We start from the raw sequence: 18,599 nt of genomic DNA, 5'->3' as shown, positions 1-18,599 counted from the left end.
GATGCAAAAATTCTAGCAAACCAAATTCAGCAGCACATAAAAAAAAAAGAAAAAAGAAAAGAAAATCCACCACAACCAAGCAGGCTTCATCCCAAGGATTCAAGGATGGCTCAACACATGAAAATCTAAAAGTTTAATTCACCACATAAACAGAAGCAAAAACAAAGACCATGATCATCCCAATAGACACAGAGAAAGAATTTGACAAAATTTAGCATCCTTTTATGATAAGAACACTTAACAAAATATGTACAGATGGAACATACCTAAAAATTATGAAATCCGTATATGACAAACTCACAGCCAACATCATACTGAACAGGGACAGATTGAAAGCATTCCCACTCAGATTTGGAACTAGACAAGGGTGCTCACTGCCAGCACTTCTATTTAACATAGTCCTGGAAGTCCTAGCCAGAGTAATCAGACATGAAAAGGAAACCACAGGTATCCAAATGGGGACAGAAGTGGTCAAACTATCACTCTTTGATGATGATATGATCTTATCCCTAGAAAACCTTAAGAGACTCCTGGAATTGATAAACAGATTCAGCAGAGTCTCAGGATACAAAATTAAGGTACATAACTCACTAGCATTCCTATATACCAACAATCAAGCTGAGAATCAAATCAAAGACTCAATACTTTTCACAATAGCACGGAGAAAATAAAACACCTAAGAATATATTTAACCAAGGAGATTAGATTGTGTAGTTCTCTGTAGGGAGAACTTTGAATTACTGAGGAAAGACACAGCAGAGGATGTAAACAAATGGAAAAATAAATCATGCACCGAATCAGCAGAATCAACACTGTTAAAACATCTAGGCTGCCCTAAGTGAGCTATACATTGAATGCAATCCCTATTAAAATGCTAAGACTATTTTTCACAGCTTTAGAAAAATAACTCTATGCTTTGTATGGAACCAGAAAACAGCCCAAATAGCCAAAGCAACCTTAAGCAAAAAAGACAAATCAGGAGGCATCACTTTACCAGAGTTCAAGCTATATTTCAAGGCTATAGTAAGTAAAATAGCACAGTACTGGTATAAGAGCAGAGACATATACCAATGGATCATAACAGAAAACCCAGATATAAAACCATCCACATATTGCCATCTGGTCTTTGATGAAGCAGACAAAAACATACACTAGGGAAAAGAATCCCCAATCAATAAATGGTGCTGGCAAACTGGAAAGCCACATGTAGAAGACTGAAACAGGATCTGTACCTCTTACCACTCACAAAATTTAATTCATAATGTATAAAAGACTTAAACCTAAGGCATGAAACTATAAGACTTCTACAAGGAAATGTCTGAAAAACTCTTACAGATATTGGCATAGGCAAAGAAATTATGAAGAAGCCCCAAAGGCAATCAGAGCAACAACAAAAATTAACGAATGGGATCTGATTAAATTAAAAAGCTTCTGCGTAGCCAGGAAAACAACAGAACAATAATTTTTTATGGCATTGTTTGATTTTTTTCTTGCTGATTTGCTTGAGTTCTTTATAGATTCTAGTCATCAGCTGTTTATCAGATGTATAGCATACAAATATTTTCTCCAATTCTGTAGGTTGTTTATTCACTTTATTGATTTATATTTTATTAAAATAAAATAACTTACCTCTCATTTTTGAAATTCACACTTATTTTAAAACCTGAACCAAAAACATGAACCCTATATTATCAAATATTTAGGTCTCAAAAATTTATGAGAAAGAGGAAAGAATGAACAAATATGGTCTTTATTAAATACCAAAAGAGTGAACCAACATAAAATAGGAAGTACTCAGTTTCTTCACTGATGATCACTATAATTTACTATGCATGCCAAAAAAACTCTGACAATTCTTATATATGTGTAATAAACACTAAATATAACAAAGAGAAACAAATTGTTATGAAAATAAATGTATATTCAAATAAATAAAATTTAAAAACCACAAAAATATTCCAGAACATTTTATCAAGGCTACATGAATATAACTGATGTTACTGCATTTCTATATGAAGCTTTAAAAAAAAGTATAGCCAAGTCTACAAAAAACTGTGTAGCAAGTTTTATTTAGTCTAAGATGCTCTCTTCCAAGATCATAGCCTTACACATAATTTTCAAATTCTAAGTATGGCAAATGATGATAGGTTTACCTTCTTTATATGCAGAACATTTAAAAATGGATTAAGGTGCTACTAAATTTGATTATTCTTAACTATAAATAAAGTGATTGATAGCATCTCATAAGTCTAGAAATCTCAACTACCTGACAATTACTCTCTTTCTGAAGACCTATAAATTTTTATCTCAATATTTCCTGGATTTGCACTGAATATACATGTTCTGATTTTTTTTTATTAAGCGGTTTCTAAATATCATTATCTTGTAGTTTGAAGTGTACATCTTCATATAAAGATGTGAAGGACTGGGTTCAGTATCTGCAGATTCAACCAACTGTAGACTGAAAACATAGTTACCATCTATGATGACTGAGTTTGTACTGAACATGTATACTTTTTTGGTCATTATTCCTAAACAATAGAGTATAACAAATGTGTATATAGACTTTAGATGTTATTAGGTATTGCACGGAATCTAGAGATGATTTAAAGTATACTGGAGAATTTGTGTAGGTTTTATGCAAATAATACACCTTTTATATAGGAGACTTGAACATCTACAGATTTTGCTATCTGCTGGGATACTGGAACAAATCCCTCAGAGATACCAAGGAAAGACTACACTTTCTGTCAGTTAAGAAAATATTGTAATAACTTGGAAATTTTTCAAAAATAACAGTGGGACTAGCAAAAATTTTACATAAAAGCTATAAACCTGGATCATCAAATAACAAAAAACAATGAATTTACTTACTACCAAATATGTTTTGAAAAATAAATTGTGCTTGTGGAGAAACATTGTGTTCTTTTGTGCAATACAGGCATCTAGCAAATTCAATACTACATTGCAAGCACTTATAATTGATAATTGAAATATGCTTCCCTACATGATCTCTTTTAGAAAACATTATAATTTTTTTAAATTTGGCACCAGCTTCTGAAAGCCAGTATTTTCATTTGCATGAGTACCTAGAATTTTGTAATCCAATACAATATATATGAGTTTGACTTTAATACATTAAGTTGCATGAAAATAGATCCCATTCATTTTAGTACATGCCCACATATATTCTAGATGTAGTGCTTACCTTAACAAGTAAAAACAGGAATAATGCACTGCATAAAATCCTATTATTCATGAGAGGAAGTGAATGAGTCAGAGGCAGGAACAGCAATCACTGGGTTATGCTGGACACCAAGGATCTAATGCTGTAATTCAGACAAGTGCCTTAAACTAATCAAATCCATTAGACTGAATGAGTCTTCTGACAAACAGCAGCGTGCAGTGCACACACAAAAATAAATTAAAAAGTCAGGATTCTTAAAATGACAACATCAGCTATTTCTTTCAAATTATCTCTTTTCAAAGTTGAATTTAAATTTGTTAGATTAAAAAGTATAAGTCAAAGAAAATGTGAACAATGCCTGTAGTCTAGAAAAAAGTAAAATTCAATAATAACATTGTTTACTAAACACCAACCTTCAATATTTGAACAACTATTGATGTCTTTATTTTTACTACAGTATGCATTTATATATGTGATCCATATCTACTTTTTTCTATTTTACTCATGAAATGGAATGGAATGTTTGATTATGAAATATATCCAATTATGTACAATTATATGTTTACATATTAGTTCTACTATAATAAAAGTTGGACCTCATATGACAATAGTCGGAAATACAATATCATATAAATTTACGTAGCTGGTATGTAGTATAAAACTAAGATCATTTAACAGGGTATACAACACCTGTGATTGCCTAGATATATCAAAATGAGAAACTGACTTGACTTGCATACCTGCAAAAGATTAAAAAGTAAACTGAAAACCAAAAATAAAAATAAAGATAGAAAGCTAGCTAGCATTTGGTTGAAAAAATAATTGTTTTTACCTAAGACTCATTCTTAACCTTTTTTGTGAAGGCAAATTTCTAAGATCTAAAAGAAGCAAATATACATGTCATAGCTCTCATTCCCCTTCCAAATGTGCCATCCACCATGGAAAACAGCTTATCACAACTCTGCTTTTGGAATATATAATTTTTCACTTTTCTAAATATAATTATTTGACAGCTTGTTTTATGATCTGTGAAACTTCAATATTTTTATTTTGTGACAACAGGAAAAATCTAATATGCATATATATGTATATATATATGCTTTTAAGCAAACGAAATCAGAACTTTTATCATTTTGATACACAAAGCTTATTTTCTGACATTAAACATTCTGCTAATAAAAATAACATTGTCACAAATCAAGATTGTTAAAAAGTAAATTGATTACAATACAATAAAGGTTTAGCATTACTAGTGATATGAAATAAATCTATTTTACATACACTTTGCCCAATAATGATAATGGGACAAGAGAAAGTACAGGTATGTAAATACATATGGTGACTTCTGCAACCAGAATTTCTATTATGATATTGTTGACCTAAAAAAATTAATAATCCCTTCAATCAAAATACCTTGTTTAGGCTATTGGCCTTAGAGTAATTGCTCTGGACTATTCCTTGCTCTGACTTCTTTTAAAGAGATGGTAATATAGAGACAGCAATTATTTACATAATTTTTCTTAGTAAGGATTTGTATTTTCTTCTTATTCTTCTCAATAATAGGATATTTGCATTTTGCTTTTGAGAAGGACATAGGATATCATAGTGGAATAATACTCTTGTTTTAACAACTTGAAAAAATCCTGTTAGACTGCACAAATTACTTTTATGACAGAATTGTGGGAGCAGTGAGAATTTTAGATTACCTAAAACTCTGGAGACAAGAAAGCTTTTTCTACATGAGCTGTCAGTGTTAGCTGGGTTTTTTTTCTGTTTGTTTTGTTTTGTTTTTCCCTTGAAAGTCAATTCTTGGTGTGGGTTAAGTATAAGATTTGAACCAAGTAGAGAACCCTATTTCAAGAAACAGAAACTAGTTGAGCTTTTCATGCTTTCATAGGGTTGTCATGATAGTTTGGAAACTAAAGGAGCCCTAAATACAAAGCTTATTTTTCCCCAAAAAATGTTTGTTGAGCTTCAAACATAGCTAGTTGAACAAAACTTCAACCTAGCTATCATCTATCTAAATCTCTAACTAGACAGTGATGACTAGTCCCTATCTGCCAAACAGAGGGGTACCCTTACCTATGGAAGATAGCATTGTTTCCTTTTTATAAACAATGTGAAGATTGCAATAAAAGAGTATTAGACACAAAGAGGCAGAAAAATATGACTAATAATCAAGAGAAAAAAAGAAAAGAAAAGAAAAGCAGAACCAGAAATGTTGGTTAGCAGATAAAAACTTTAACTAAGACTGACATGTTAAACAAAAGAGAAAAATGAGGAAAATGAATGTCAAGATAGATAGTTTCACTAAAATTAGATTTTAAATAATAATTAATGAACATCCTGGAACTGGAAAATGCAGTATCTGAAATTAAGAACTCTTTGGATGGGCTTAACAGCAGGCTAAACACAAAAGAAGAGAGGATTAGTAAATAAGTCAATAGCAAATACCCAATCTGAAGCACAGACCCTTCCCCACCCCGCACAATGGAAATAACAAAACAAGCAAACAAGCAAAAGAGATGTGTGGGACAAAAGATTTAATATATATTTAATTGGAATACAAGAAGGAGAAAAAATATAGAATGGTACAGAAACAATATCTGATGAGGTAATAGCAAGTAATCTCCCCATATTAATAAAAGTTGTGAATTTGGGAAAAAGCTCAGCCAACTTGAAATAGGATGAATTAAGAACAAATAAACAAATAAATAAAAATCAAAGTGGCCACAAAAGAAGCACATTAATCTCAAAAGAACAACAATAAGATAGACAACTAATTTTCAAGTGAACCTATAGAAGCAAGAATCAGTGAAGTGACATCTTATAAATGGGAAAAGGAAACAAAACGTGCTAAGATAGAATCCTATACCTAATGAAAAGGGCCTTTAAGGCTCAGCACTCGTAGCACAGTGGTTATGGCGCCAGCCACATACACCAAGACTGGCGGGTTCAAACCCGGCCCCAGACAGCTAAATAAATGCAACAAAAAAATACCCAGCTGTAGTCCCAGCTACTTGGGAGGCTGAGGCAAGAGGATTGCTTAAGCCCAAGAGTCTGAGGTTGCTGTGAACTGTGATGCCATGGGACTCTACTGAGGGTGACATAGTGAGACTCTATCTCAAAAAACAAAAAAAGAAAGAAAGAAAAAAAAAGAAAAGAGCCTTTTAAAAAATCAAAATAAGACACATCAAAACTGAAAGATTTAAGACTAAAAGAAAATGTCAGAATAAAGTATAAAACTCTAGGAACAAACCAAAAGATGTTCAAAATGATAAGCAAACATAAGAGAATGTTGATGCTTAAAACTAAAATATAATATCAATATCTTGTGAGTTAATATACAGTGGTATATATATAATGCAAAAGTTTTTGAAAAGGCAGAAGAGAAAGTAGATGGAATTAAACTGATGTAAGGTTTGTGAATGTTTGGGAAATGGTAAAATCATCAAAAGTAAAGTAGATTGTAAGTCATAGAAGCCTATGGAAATCTAGTGTAGCTACTGAGAAAAACAGAAATGATATAAAATTAAAAAGATAACAGAGAAGAAAAATGAAATGAAAAATATGCCAAAGGGAAAAAAGCCAGACAAAGAAAAATACACACACACATACACACACACACACACACACACACACACACAATCTATGGGGCAAATAAAAACAGTAAAAAGAAAAAATTAAACACAAATGTATCAATAATTGTATTAAATGTATTTAATTGTATTAAATGTATTAAATGTAAGCACACTACCTAAAAGGCAGAGACTACACAATTAGATTAAAAGTAAAAACCCATGAATCAACTGTTTTCTCTTTATAAGAGATTCTTTATAAAACTCTTTATTAAGAGTCCTTAAACATAAGGACACAGGTTGAAGGTCAAAGGATGAGAAAAGATACTGTGTAAACACAAACTAACAAAAGCTGGATAGCTCTTCTATATTAGATAAAACAGGAGTTGTAGTAAGGACAGAGTAAATTGTATCAGATCAACACTTTCACAGGTACCAATTATATTCTAGAAAAAAATATTAAAGAAAATAGCCAGGGGATAGCTACCAAAAGTGAGTCAATATGTGGAAGAAGTGAACAGCACTGAGTGAATTCCCCATTTTTATGGTTTTTCCACTGAGGACAAACTCCTGTTAATGCACTAAGAAAAACTGAAAGAATTAAGGGGAGAAGTAGACAAATAATTTTAACATCCCTCTCTTAATAACTAATAGAACAACTACAGAAACTATCATCAACAATATAAAATCTAGACAACACTTTAACCACCTGACCAAGTTGACATTAATAGAGTCTTATTTCCAGCAACTAGAAAATACACATTTAAGTGTGCATTATATGTTCAGGAAAACAAATGTCAGTACATTTCGAAAGATGCAAAATTTAAATTTCCAGAGTCTAAAGATTTGTCTACATAACTACATGGAAATATATTATAAACTAATAATAATAATTAGATAGAGAGCAATTCTCAAGTATTTGTAAATACCAAAGAAGACTTCAAAAGTTAAAGCATTTTAGAGACCAAGAGGGAAATAATACTCACAGGACCAGCCAACTTGTACAATTTTTAGAACTGATATCTGATCAACCCTTTAGCTCTAACTATTAATACAAATTATTGTGACACACAGGGGAACATAACGAATGGTATCCTGATAATGTAATGAGAAATCCAGTGTATGGAATCCTCCTCACAACAAATGATTGGCTTTCTTCAACAGACATGTAGAGCAAGAGAAACCTATTGACCAAATAACTTAAGAGACATTGCCACTTTTGATATATGTGGACTTTAATTGGATCCTGATTGCAATAAAGTGTAAAAAAATTAAGACATTATGAAGAAATTTGACTACTTATTAGGATATTGAATAATATTAAATATTTTTATATTAGCAATGGTGTTTCGTATGTTTTTAGAGAGTTTTTGTTTTTTAGAGATACATGTTAAGATACCCATGGATAAAATGAGGTGTAAAAGATACAAAGTTACAGATTGGCTTCGAAATAATATAAGGGCAGAAGTAACAAGTGGTGGTGAGGTAGATGAAGTAATACCAGTCAGGAGTTGATGATTACTGAAACTGAATGATGGCTTCATTGGAACTCCTTGGAAGTTACTCTGCATTCTCTCCACTTATGTGCATATATAAAACTCTCCATTACAAAATATTTTTATGAATAAAAAGACATATCACCATAGGACCATGAATTATGACATGACCTAAGAAAGGCTGCTTTGTTCCCAAAACAAAGACAAGTAAATATATACAAAATATTTGTCCTATAAGCACATCCCAACACTGTTTTATCAGTACTTGGCATTTGATGATTCTTTGAAACATATTTGTTGAATGAATGAATGGAAGTAAATAATTAGTTACTTTAAGGTAATGTGTGTGAGAGTGAGCAAAGACACGTGCACATATGCATGTGCATGATTTCCCCAGTTACTAAAGACATTGAACACTTTTTTTTTTTTATATATATTTTCACCATTTGGATTTCCCTTTGGGCAAAAAGCCTATACATATCACTAAGCAACAGGAATCTGAAAAATCTTTTCATGTGTTCTGATGTATGTGCTACTATCAGGTATGCAGGTTGCAGTTTTTCCCCCTACTCTCTGGTTTATTTTCACAGTCTTAATGTACACTGATGGATTTTTTTTAAAAATCTTTATTTTTATTTAATCAAATAATTAAATGTTTTCTATTCTAATTATTGCCTTTTGTAGCTTGTTTTAGAAAATAATTTCTGCTCTAGAATCATAAAACAATTCTCTTATGTTTATTTTTAAAGCTTTATAATTTTTCACATTTAGAACTATAGGTCTGCTGTAATTCAGTTTTTGACTATGGTGTGATAAAGGATTCCAATTTTATTTTTTCTTCAGATGTATGTTCAATTATCTCCAGTTAATTGAAAAAATCCATTTTTCTTAATGTCTGCAATGTCCCTGATTGTGTCACCTGAGAAGACACAGGACTGTTTCTGGGCTCCACTCTACTTTATCTTGGTGTGCAGACCACACTGCTTTAATTGCTATAAGGTATAACAAGTACTGCTACCTGCTCTTCACTACAATCATCATGGCTACTTTGGGTCCTTTGCAAATCCATATACATTTTAGAATCACATTATAAATTTCTATACAAATGTATTATGATTTTCAATGGGTATTCACACAAATCAATTTGGAGAAAATTAGCTTTTTAACAAAACTGAATTTTCAATGATGAACATTTAAATCTTTATAATTATTTAGCTCTTCCTAAAAAATGTTTTCTCGTTAAAGTTTTACAGTTTTCTCCATAGAGGTTTTCACATCTTTTATGTTCATTCCCAGGAACTAGATACTTTTTGATGTTGTCATAATCTGTAAAAGATTTTATTTTCTAACTGGCTGGTGTTGAAGTACAGAAATATGATTGATTTTATATATTGATTTCTGTATCAAACCACCTTATTAAGCACTCATTAATATTTATAATCATCAGTAAATGCTTTTATTTCCTACATATACAATAATATCATCTCTGAACACTGAAGTTTTATTTCTTCCTTTCTAGTTCTTATTCATTTTCCTTTTCTGTCTTACATACTTCCTTGAATCTCCAGTAAAACGATGAACAGAAGTACTAATAACAGGCATTCCTGTCTCATTTCTGATTTCAAAAAGAAAAATTTAAATGTACTACCTCTGGGCGGAGGGAAGCTTTCCACAGAGGCTCCCATCCAGAAAGAGAAAGGACAGAAGTTTAGCAAGTTAACTGATGGTTTGGAGCTGAGTCAACAGAGAAGGTTGAAGAATGCACATCACCCCTGCTGAGGCGAGCTGCAACTCCAAGGAAACAAACAATAGGTACAAAATCCATTGCCAAGCGGATGGGAGTCCCCACCCCCATGAGAACAGTTCACAGTATACTTTCTACAAACAAGTGAGCAGAGTTCATATCTTCTCCTATATTATCCCACAAGAGAGACCCTCTAAAGACCATAACTCCTTCCCCAGAGAGGACCCACTAGAGTGCCATGGCCTTCTCCTGCCAGGTATAAAACTGTACATATTCCCTACCTGCAATTCTGAACTCTGAGCACTCCCCTCCTCTCTCACTCTGAGGTCTAGAAGCCTGCGCCCCATGGAGTCCAAATTCTTGGGCATTTTCTCAAGAGGTGTGGACAAGGTGTGAGCTGTTGCAGGTCTGTGCTGATTCCGTGGCAAGGGGGTAAAGAAAGGACTGTGGACCAAGGGAGCCATATGGGAGAGGGAGAAGTGGTGCCCCGCAGCGCAGAGCAGCAGCTGCAGTGGCATAAACAGTAGGGATCACACCCCTGGGGATATTTTTTAGATACTCCCTGCCTCTCTTGGCAACCACAGAAAGCCAGCCTCCACTCTGGTGGCAGCCACTGGTGGAACAGATCTGGGATGGAAATGCAAGCCCCATGAGTAAAGGGTATGCCTGAAACGGTACCTGCCTGGGCGAGGAGCAAAGGGGACAGAGACTAGAACACATGTGCGCAGAGACAGCATACTCCCAGGGCAGAGCTGAGTCAGAAGTGCTACTTTAGTGAGCCTAAGAAGCAACTGGCCCCCAGGGGAACATAGCTGAGACTAAAGTAGGCATGGCAATAGAACCAGTCCAGGGAGAAGCAGAAACTGAGAGCTGACTGCGAGCACCAGCTCAGGGAGAGGCAGGAACTGAGAGCTGAATGTGAGTGCTAACCCACCTGTCCCAACATGGAATACAGCAGAGACAGACACGCCAGCTCTGTGAGAACCGGTGCAACGGCAGTGTCGTGGGGCAGGGCTCAGTCGCAGCTTCTGTGAACTCAAAGAGAGCCTGGCCCACAGGGGATTATAGCCAGGACAGAAACGCAAATTCTACGAGAATATAAGTGGCAGCAACATCAATCTGTGGTGGGGCTGGAACTAAGTGAATCGCCCCAGCTTCCATTAAACATCCAAAGTTGTCAAGGTTCAGCTTGCCCTGCTGGCTGGTGGCAGAGTGCAGCAGTCTGGGTGAGGAGATGTAGATCTCCCTGTGACTGAGGTAGATGCAACCTCCTAGAACATCTGCTCATTGAAAGGAACTGGCTCACAGCCCCTGTGGGGTTACCAGTGACTGGGTGTGACAGAGGGGTAAGATTGGGAAGGAGGCATCGACCTTCCCAGCCTAATTCATTTGCTAGGTGGGTCTTTCTGACTCCACAGAGCACCAGAGCAAGTCATACTCGAGCTTCCAGCAGACCCCTGCTATCCAGTTGCTCAAGACCTTTTCAACTCTCCCACTTGAGACTGGGTAATGACTGGGACAATTGATTTGGAACTCTTAACCTGGGCCAATCACCCGAGGACTAGGTGATGGGAAGGTTTGATTTTCCTTTTCCAGTTGTTGCCTGTGTGGGGTGGGGTGACTTAGTGACTGTTATTTCTCCACAGCTGAGACTTCAACCCACAGTTACTGATTCACTAGGATTGGACAGAGACCAGCTGAAAACAAGACTGAGCCACTTAGTCCCACCACTCCAAGAAGCTCCCCAGTGTCTCAGGCCTTAGCACTGTATGAGTTTTTTGCAAAGCTCTAGGGGGAAAGGTACAGACACCAGTCCCAGCATTTGGGCAAAGGGCTGGTTAATCACTACTCCAGAAGCTCCCAATCCAACTTAACCTTATCTGCTCATCTAGCCAAACGATGTAAAATAATTATGGGGTGGAATCAGTGGAAAAACTCCAGCAACATGAATAATCACAATAGATCAACTCCCCCAAGGAACACCATGGCAGGCACACCAGAAGATCCCATTCATAAACAAATGGCTGAGATGTCAGAAATCAAATTCGGAATTTGGATTGCAAATAAGATTAATAGAATGGAGGTAAAGTTGGAATTAGAAATTCAAGGAGCATTTTAAAAGATGTACCAAGTATTCAATGAATTCAAAGACAAAATCACCGAAGATTTTGACACGTTGAGGCAAGAACCTGCAGCCCTCAAAGATCTGAGAAATACAGTAGAATCCCTCAGTAACAGAAAGAAACAGGCAGAAGACAGGATTTCTGACATTGAAGACAAAGCTTTTGAATGCACCCAAACACTCAAAAGGGAAGAGAAGTGGAGAGCAAAAATGGATCAGATCATTCTTTCAGAGAGCTCTGGGATAATTAAAAGAAAACTAATATTCGACTTATAGGAATTCCTGAAGGAGATGAGGTTGCTACAGAAAGCTCAGATGCTCTACTCCATGAGATAATCAAGGAGAACTTCCCAGACATGCCAAGAGATTCTGAAATTCAGATACCAGACAGTTTCAGCATGACTTAACCCAAAAAGGCATCTCCCAGACACATTATAATTAACTTTGATAAAAGTTAATATGAAGAAGGAAATTCTGCAAGCAGCCAGACGTAAGAAAACCGTAACCTACAAGCAGAAGAATATTAGAATGACTATAGATCTCTCTCCTGAAAACATTCAAGCTACAAGAGGGTGGTCATCAACTTTTAATCTCCTAAAACAAAATACCATTCAAACCAGGATCCTGTATCCAGCTAAACTGAGTTTCATTTATGATGGAGAAATTAAATACTTTAATGATATTAACATGTTGAAGAAATTTACCATAAGTAAACAAGCTCTCCAGGATATTCCCAGACCTACCCTCCATAATGACCAGTGCAATATTCTACCACCAAAGTAAACTCACTCAGAAACTTTTGATCAAATTCCAACATCCATAGTGACAAGGATTAAAAATGTCCACTGGACTTTCGAAAAACTCAATACCTAAAATTCTACCAGTCCTATCAATATTCTCAATTAATGTGAATGGTCTAAATTGTCCTCTAAAGAGGCACAGGTTGGCTGACTGGATGCAAAACTCAGGCCAGATATCTGCTGTACACAAGAATCTCATCTTACCTTAAAAGATAAATATAGACTAAGGGTGAAGGGACAGTCATCTGTATTTCAGGCAAATGGAAATCAGAAAAAAAGCAGATGCCATAATTTTATTCACAGATACAATAGGCTTTAAAACAACAAAAGTAAGGAAAGATAAGAATGGTCACTTCCTATTTGTTAAGGGTAACACTCAACATGATAAGATTTCAATTATTAACGTTTACGCACCCAACCAGAATTTGCCTCTATTTATAAGAGAGACTCTAACAAGCATGAACAACTTGATTTCCTCTAGCACCATAATAGTCAGAGATTTTAAGAGTCCTTTGGCAGTATTGGATAGATCCTCCAATAAGAGACTCAGCAAAGAAATTTTAGACTTATACATAACCATTCAACAATTGGATATAACAGACATCTACAGAACATTTCATCCTAACAAGATTGAATACACATTCTTCCCATAAGCCCATGGAACATCCTCCAAACTTGATCACATCTTAGGTCACAAGTCTAATTTAAAAGAATAGAAATCATTCCTTGCATCTTCTCGGACCATCATAGAATAAAAGTTGAAATCAGCAACAACAGGAATCTGCATATTCATACAAAAACATGAATAATAGCTGGGTCATAGACAAGACTAAGAAGGAAATTATCCACATTTTTGGAACAAAATGATAATGAATATATGAATTACCAGAACCGCTGGGATACTACAAAGACAGTCAGAAGAGGGAAATTTATAGTACTGCAAACCTTCCTCAAGAGAATGAACAGAGAGGAAATTAACAACTTAATGGGACATCCCAAGCAACTGGAAAAGGAAGAACATTCCAAACCCAGCAGAAGAAAAGAAATAACCAAAATTAGAGCAGAATTAAATGAAATTGAAAGCAAAAGGATTATACAACAGATCAATAAATCAAAAAGTTGTTTTTTTTAAAAGGTCAATAAAATAGATGAACCTTTGGCTAACCTAACAAGGAGAAAAAGAGTAAAATCTCTAATTTAATCAGTCAGAAAGGACAAAGAAGAAATAACAACAGACCCCTCAGAAATTCAAAAAATCCTTAATGAATATTACAAGAAACTTTATTCTCAGAAATATGAAAATCTGAAGGAAATTTACCAATACTTGGAAGCATGCCACCTTCTAAGACTTAGCCAGAATGAAGTGGAAATGTTGAACAGGCCTATATCAAGTTCTGAAATAGCATCAACTATACAAAATCTCCCTAAAAAGAAAAGCCCGGGGCCACATGGCTTCACATCAGAATTCTACCAAACCTTTAAAGAGGAACTAGTACCTATATTACTCAACCTTTTCCAAAATATAGAAAAAGAAAGAATACTACCCAACACATTCTATGAAGCAAATATCACCTTGATCCCCAAACCAGGAAAAGACCCAACAAGAAAAGAAAACTATAGGCCGATATCACTAATGAATATAGATGCAAAAATATTCAACAAGATCCTAACAAACAGAATCCAGCAACACATCAAATAAATAATACACCGTGACCAAGTGGGTTTTATCCCAGGGTCTCAAGGCTAGTTCCATATACATAAATCTATAAATATAATTCAGCACATAAACAAATTAAAAAACAAAGACCATATGATTCTCTCAATTGATGCAGAGAAAGCTTTTGATAATATGCAGCATCCCTTCATGATCAGACACTTAAGAAAATTGGTATAGAAGGGATATTTCTTAAATTGATAGAGGCCATCTACAGCAAACCCACAGTCAATATTCTATTGAATAAAGTTAAATTGAACCCATTTCCACTCCAATCAGGAACCAGACAAGGCTGCCCAGGCACCCTTATCCATTGTTTCCACTGCTTTTCAACATTGTAATGGAAATCTTAACCATCGCAATTAGGCAAGAAAAGGCAATCAAGGGTATCCACATAGGGTCAGAGGAGATCAAACTTTCACTCTTTGCAGATGATATGATTGTATATCTGGAAAACACCAGGGATTCAACTACAAATCTCTTAGAAGTGATCAGGAATACAGCAGTGTCTCAGGTTACAAAGTCAACACTCATAAATCTATAGCCTTTATGTATACCAACAATAGTCAAGCTGAAAAAACAGTCAAGAACTCTATTCCTTTCATAGTAGTTCCAAAGAAGATAAAATATTTGGGAGTTTACCTAACAAAGGATGTGAAAGATCTCTATAAAGTGAACTATGAAACTCTAAGTAAAGAAATAGCTGAAGATGTTAACAAATGGAAAAACATACCATGCTCATGGCTGGAAAGAATCAACATTGTTAAAATGTCCATACTACCAAAAGCAATATACAATTTTAATGCAATCCCTATTAAAGCTCCACTGCCATACTTTAAAGATCTCGAAAAAATAATACTTCATTTTATATGGAATCAGAAAAAACCTTGAATAGCCAAGACATTACTCCGAAATAAAAACAAAGCAGGACCTCAGACTATACTATAAATCATGCTACCGGACCTCAGACAATACTATAAATCGATAGTGATCAAAACAGCATGGTATTGGCACAAAAACAGAGAAGTAGATGTCTGGAACAGAACAGAGAATCAAAAGATGAACCCAGCTACTTACCATTATTTGATCTTCAATAAGCCAATTAAAAACATTCAGTGGGGTAAAGATTCCCTATTTAACAAATGGTGCTTGGTGAACTGGCTGGCGACCTGTAGAAGACTGAAACTGGACCCACACCTTTCACCATTAACTAAGATAGACTCTCACTGGATTAAAGATTTAAACTTAAGACATGAAACTATAAAAATACTAGAAGAGAGTGCAGGGAAAGCTCTTGAAGAAATCGGTCTGGGTGAGTATTTTATGAGGAGGACCCCCAGGGCAATTGAAGCAGCTTCAAAAATACACTACTGGGACCTGATCAAACTAAAAAGCTTCTGCACAGCCAAGAACTCAGTAAGTAAAGCAAGCAGACAGCCCACAGAATGGGTGAAGATATTTGCAGTTATGTCTCTGACAAAGGTAATAACCAGAATCTACAGAGAACTCAAACATATTAGCAAGAAAAGAACAAGTGACCCCATCTCAGGGTGGCGAGGGACTTAAGAGAAACTTCTCTGAAAACCGGCGCATGGCCTATAGAGACATGAAAAAATGCTCATCATCCTCAATCATCAGAGAAATGCAAATCAAACCCACTTTGAGATATCATCTAACCCCAGTAAGATTAGCCCACATCACAAAATCCCAAAACCAGAGATGTTGGCATTGATGTGGAGAAAAGGGAACACTTCTGCACTGGAGGTGGGAATTCAAACCAATACGTTCCTTTTGGAAAGATATTTGGAGATCACTTAGGGATCTAAAAATAGACCTGCAATTCAATCCTGCAATTCCTCTGCTAGTTATATAAACAGAAGACCAAAAATCACATTATAACAAAGATATCTGTGCCAGAATTTTTATTGCAGCCCAATTCATAATTGCGAAGTCAGAGAAGAAGCCCAAGTGGCCATTGACACATGAATGGATTAATAAATTGTGGTATATGTACACCATGGAATATTATGCATTCTTAAAAAGATGGAGACTTTACCTCTTTCATGTTTACATGGATAGAGCTGGAACATATTCTTAGCAAAGTATATCAAGAATAGAAGAAAAAGTATCCAGTGTACTCAGCCGTATTATGAACCAATTTATAGTTTTCATATGAAAGCTATAACCCAACTATAGCCCAAGAATATGGGGAAAGAGGAGAGGGAAGGGAGGGGAGTGGGGAGAATGGGTGGGAAGGGAGGGGAGGTTAATTGGTGGGACCACACCTATGGTACATTTTACAAGGGTACACGCTAAATTTATTAAGTGTAGAATATAAATGTCTTAACACAATAACTATGAAAATGTGGTGAAGATTTTGTTAACCAGTTTGATGAAAATATTTCAAATGGTATATAAACCAGCACATTGTACCCCATGATTGCATTAATGTACACAGCTATGATTTAATAAAAATAAATACATAAATAAATAAATAAACAAACTACTTCTAACTATGATATTTGGTACCAATTTTTTTTTCAGATATACTTTGGGATATTAAAGAAATTCCCTTGTAGTCCTACTTTCTAATGAGTTTTTTTTTCCCCCCATAAATGAATGCTGATTTATGTCAGGTTTTTTTCAATGATCTATTGGGATGAATATATGACTTTTCTACTTACTCTGATGGCATGGTAAATTACATTACTTAAGTTAAAAAAAAGATGCCTTCCTTGGATAAACCTTCTTTGGTCACCACATTTTCCTTTTCAATTTACTGCTTGATTACAACTAAGTTCAAAAGTAAACTTATCCTATAGTTTTTCCTTCTTGTATTCTTGCTACTTTGGTATCAAAGTTAGGCTGTCCTCATAAATGAGCTGGAAAATATACTCTCCTTTACTTTCATTGGAATAGTTTATATAAAAAGTATTTCTTCTTTAAATTTTTATTAGAACTTGCCATTAAAACCAAAGAGATCCGTAATTTCTTTGGAAGAAGTTTTTAAATTATGTATTTGATTTCTTTCTTATTATAAGATTATTCATTCCATTTTTCTATTTCTTCTTTTATTTCTAAAGTGGCATATTTCTAGGAATTTATTCATTTCTTCTAAATTTTCAAATTTGTTTAAAGTTGATCATAATAGCCTCTGATTATCTGCAGGATGTTCTGCTGGGATGAAACACTTACTTTCAAATGATAAGGCATAAGACTTCAATTTTCCTTTCAGGTCTCAGAAACCTATTTTGCCTTCTTTATAAAAACCACAAGCATGGAAATAGCACCAACTTTAAGGAGCCCAGTAGATTCAGTGATATGTGTTTAGAATTATCTAAGAAAGATGGCTGTCTGGAATTAAATCTCTCTAAAGCTGAAATCATTACTTCTTTGGTAGAGTGGCATTTCAAGTTCATTAATTTATTAAGCTAGTTGTAAGATACAAGGGTAACATTCCTTGCTGTCAAGACATTTGGCTGCTTGTGGCAGGAGATATTTTGGTAAAGAATCTCATGAAGTAAGCTCTACTCTATGCATGATAGAGACAGGACCAGATATTATGGAAGCCTAGAGGAGAGGGACTCTTATTGTTTCTTTTAGAATTGAATTTCACGTGCTGGCAAGAATAAGAGAATAGTAGGAATCAAGGAAGTAAAGGGAGGCAGAGCTAACATTCCAAATGGACCTATAAGTCACACTTAGAGTCTGATTAGAGGGTATGTTCAGGTAGGATCAACAGCTTTTAAATGCTCTCATTTGAATCTCAGAAAGTTAAAAATAAAGAAAGATTTCAGGTATTTATACGTTTTATAAATTATAAATTTATAGAATTTATAGGTATTTATAATTTCAACAATTTAGAATTACTTAGACAAAAATGTAATTCTACCAGCTGACAAAACAAAAACCTGTTATTTATAGTTTAAAAGCTAAAAGTTAAAGGCTTGAGATGAGA

General features: G+C 34.7%; 1 protein-coding gene across 12 annotated transcripts in view; it reads right to left on the bottom strand.

The window, feature by feature from the left end:
* The window catches only part of APLF (aprataxin and PNKP like factor), a 110,987-nt gene that overhangs the window by 27,835 nt on the left and 64,553 nt on the right, over nucleotides 1–18,599 (bottom strand). For 6 of the 12 annotated variants that reach the window (XM_053589043.1, XM_053589042.1, XM_053589035.1 and 3 more), the window contains one exon: nucleotides 3,209–3,248. The exons of 4 other annotated variants lie outside the window; for them this stretch is intronic. In XM_053589043.1, the coding sequence (XP_053445018.1) occupies nucleotides 3,209–3,248 (40 nt within the window). Of the gene's footprint in view, nucleotides 1–3,208; nucleotides 3,330–18,599 lie in introns of those variants that run through there. 2 more of the 12 variants (XM_053589040.1, XM_053589038.1) reach the window with 2 other exon arrangements.

This window comes from Nycticebus coucang, chromosome 4 (genome assembly GCF_027406575.1).
Source record: "Nycticebus coucang isolate mNycCou1 chromosome 4, mNycCou1.pri, whole genome shotgun sequence".
Taxonomy (NCBI): Eukaryota; Metazoa; Chordata; class Mammalia; order Primates; family Lorisidae; genus Nycticebus; species Nycticebus coucang.
Note: the sequence above shows the minus strand (reverse complement) of the source record. Positions and strands in the feature narration are given on the sequence as shown.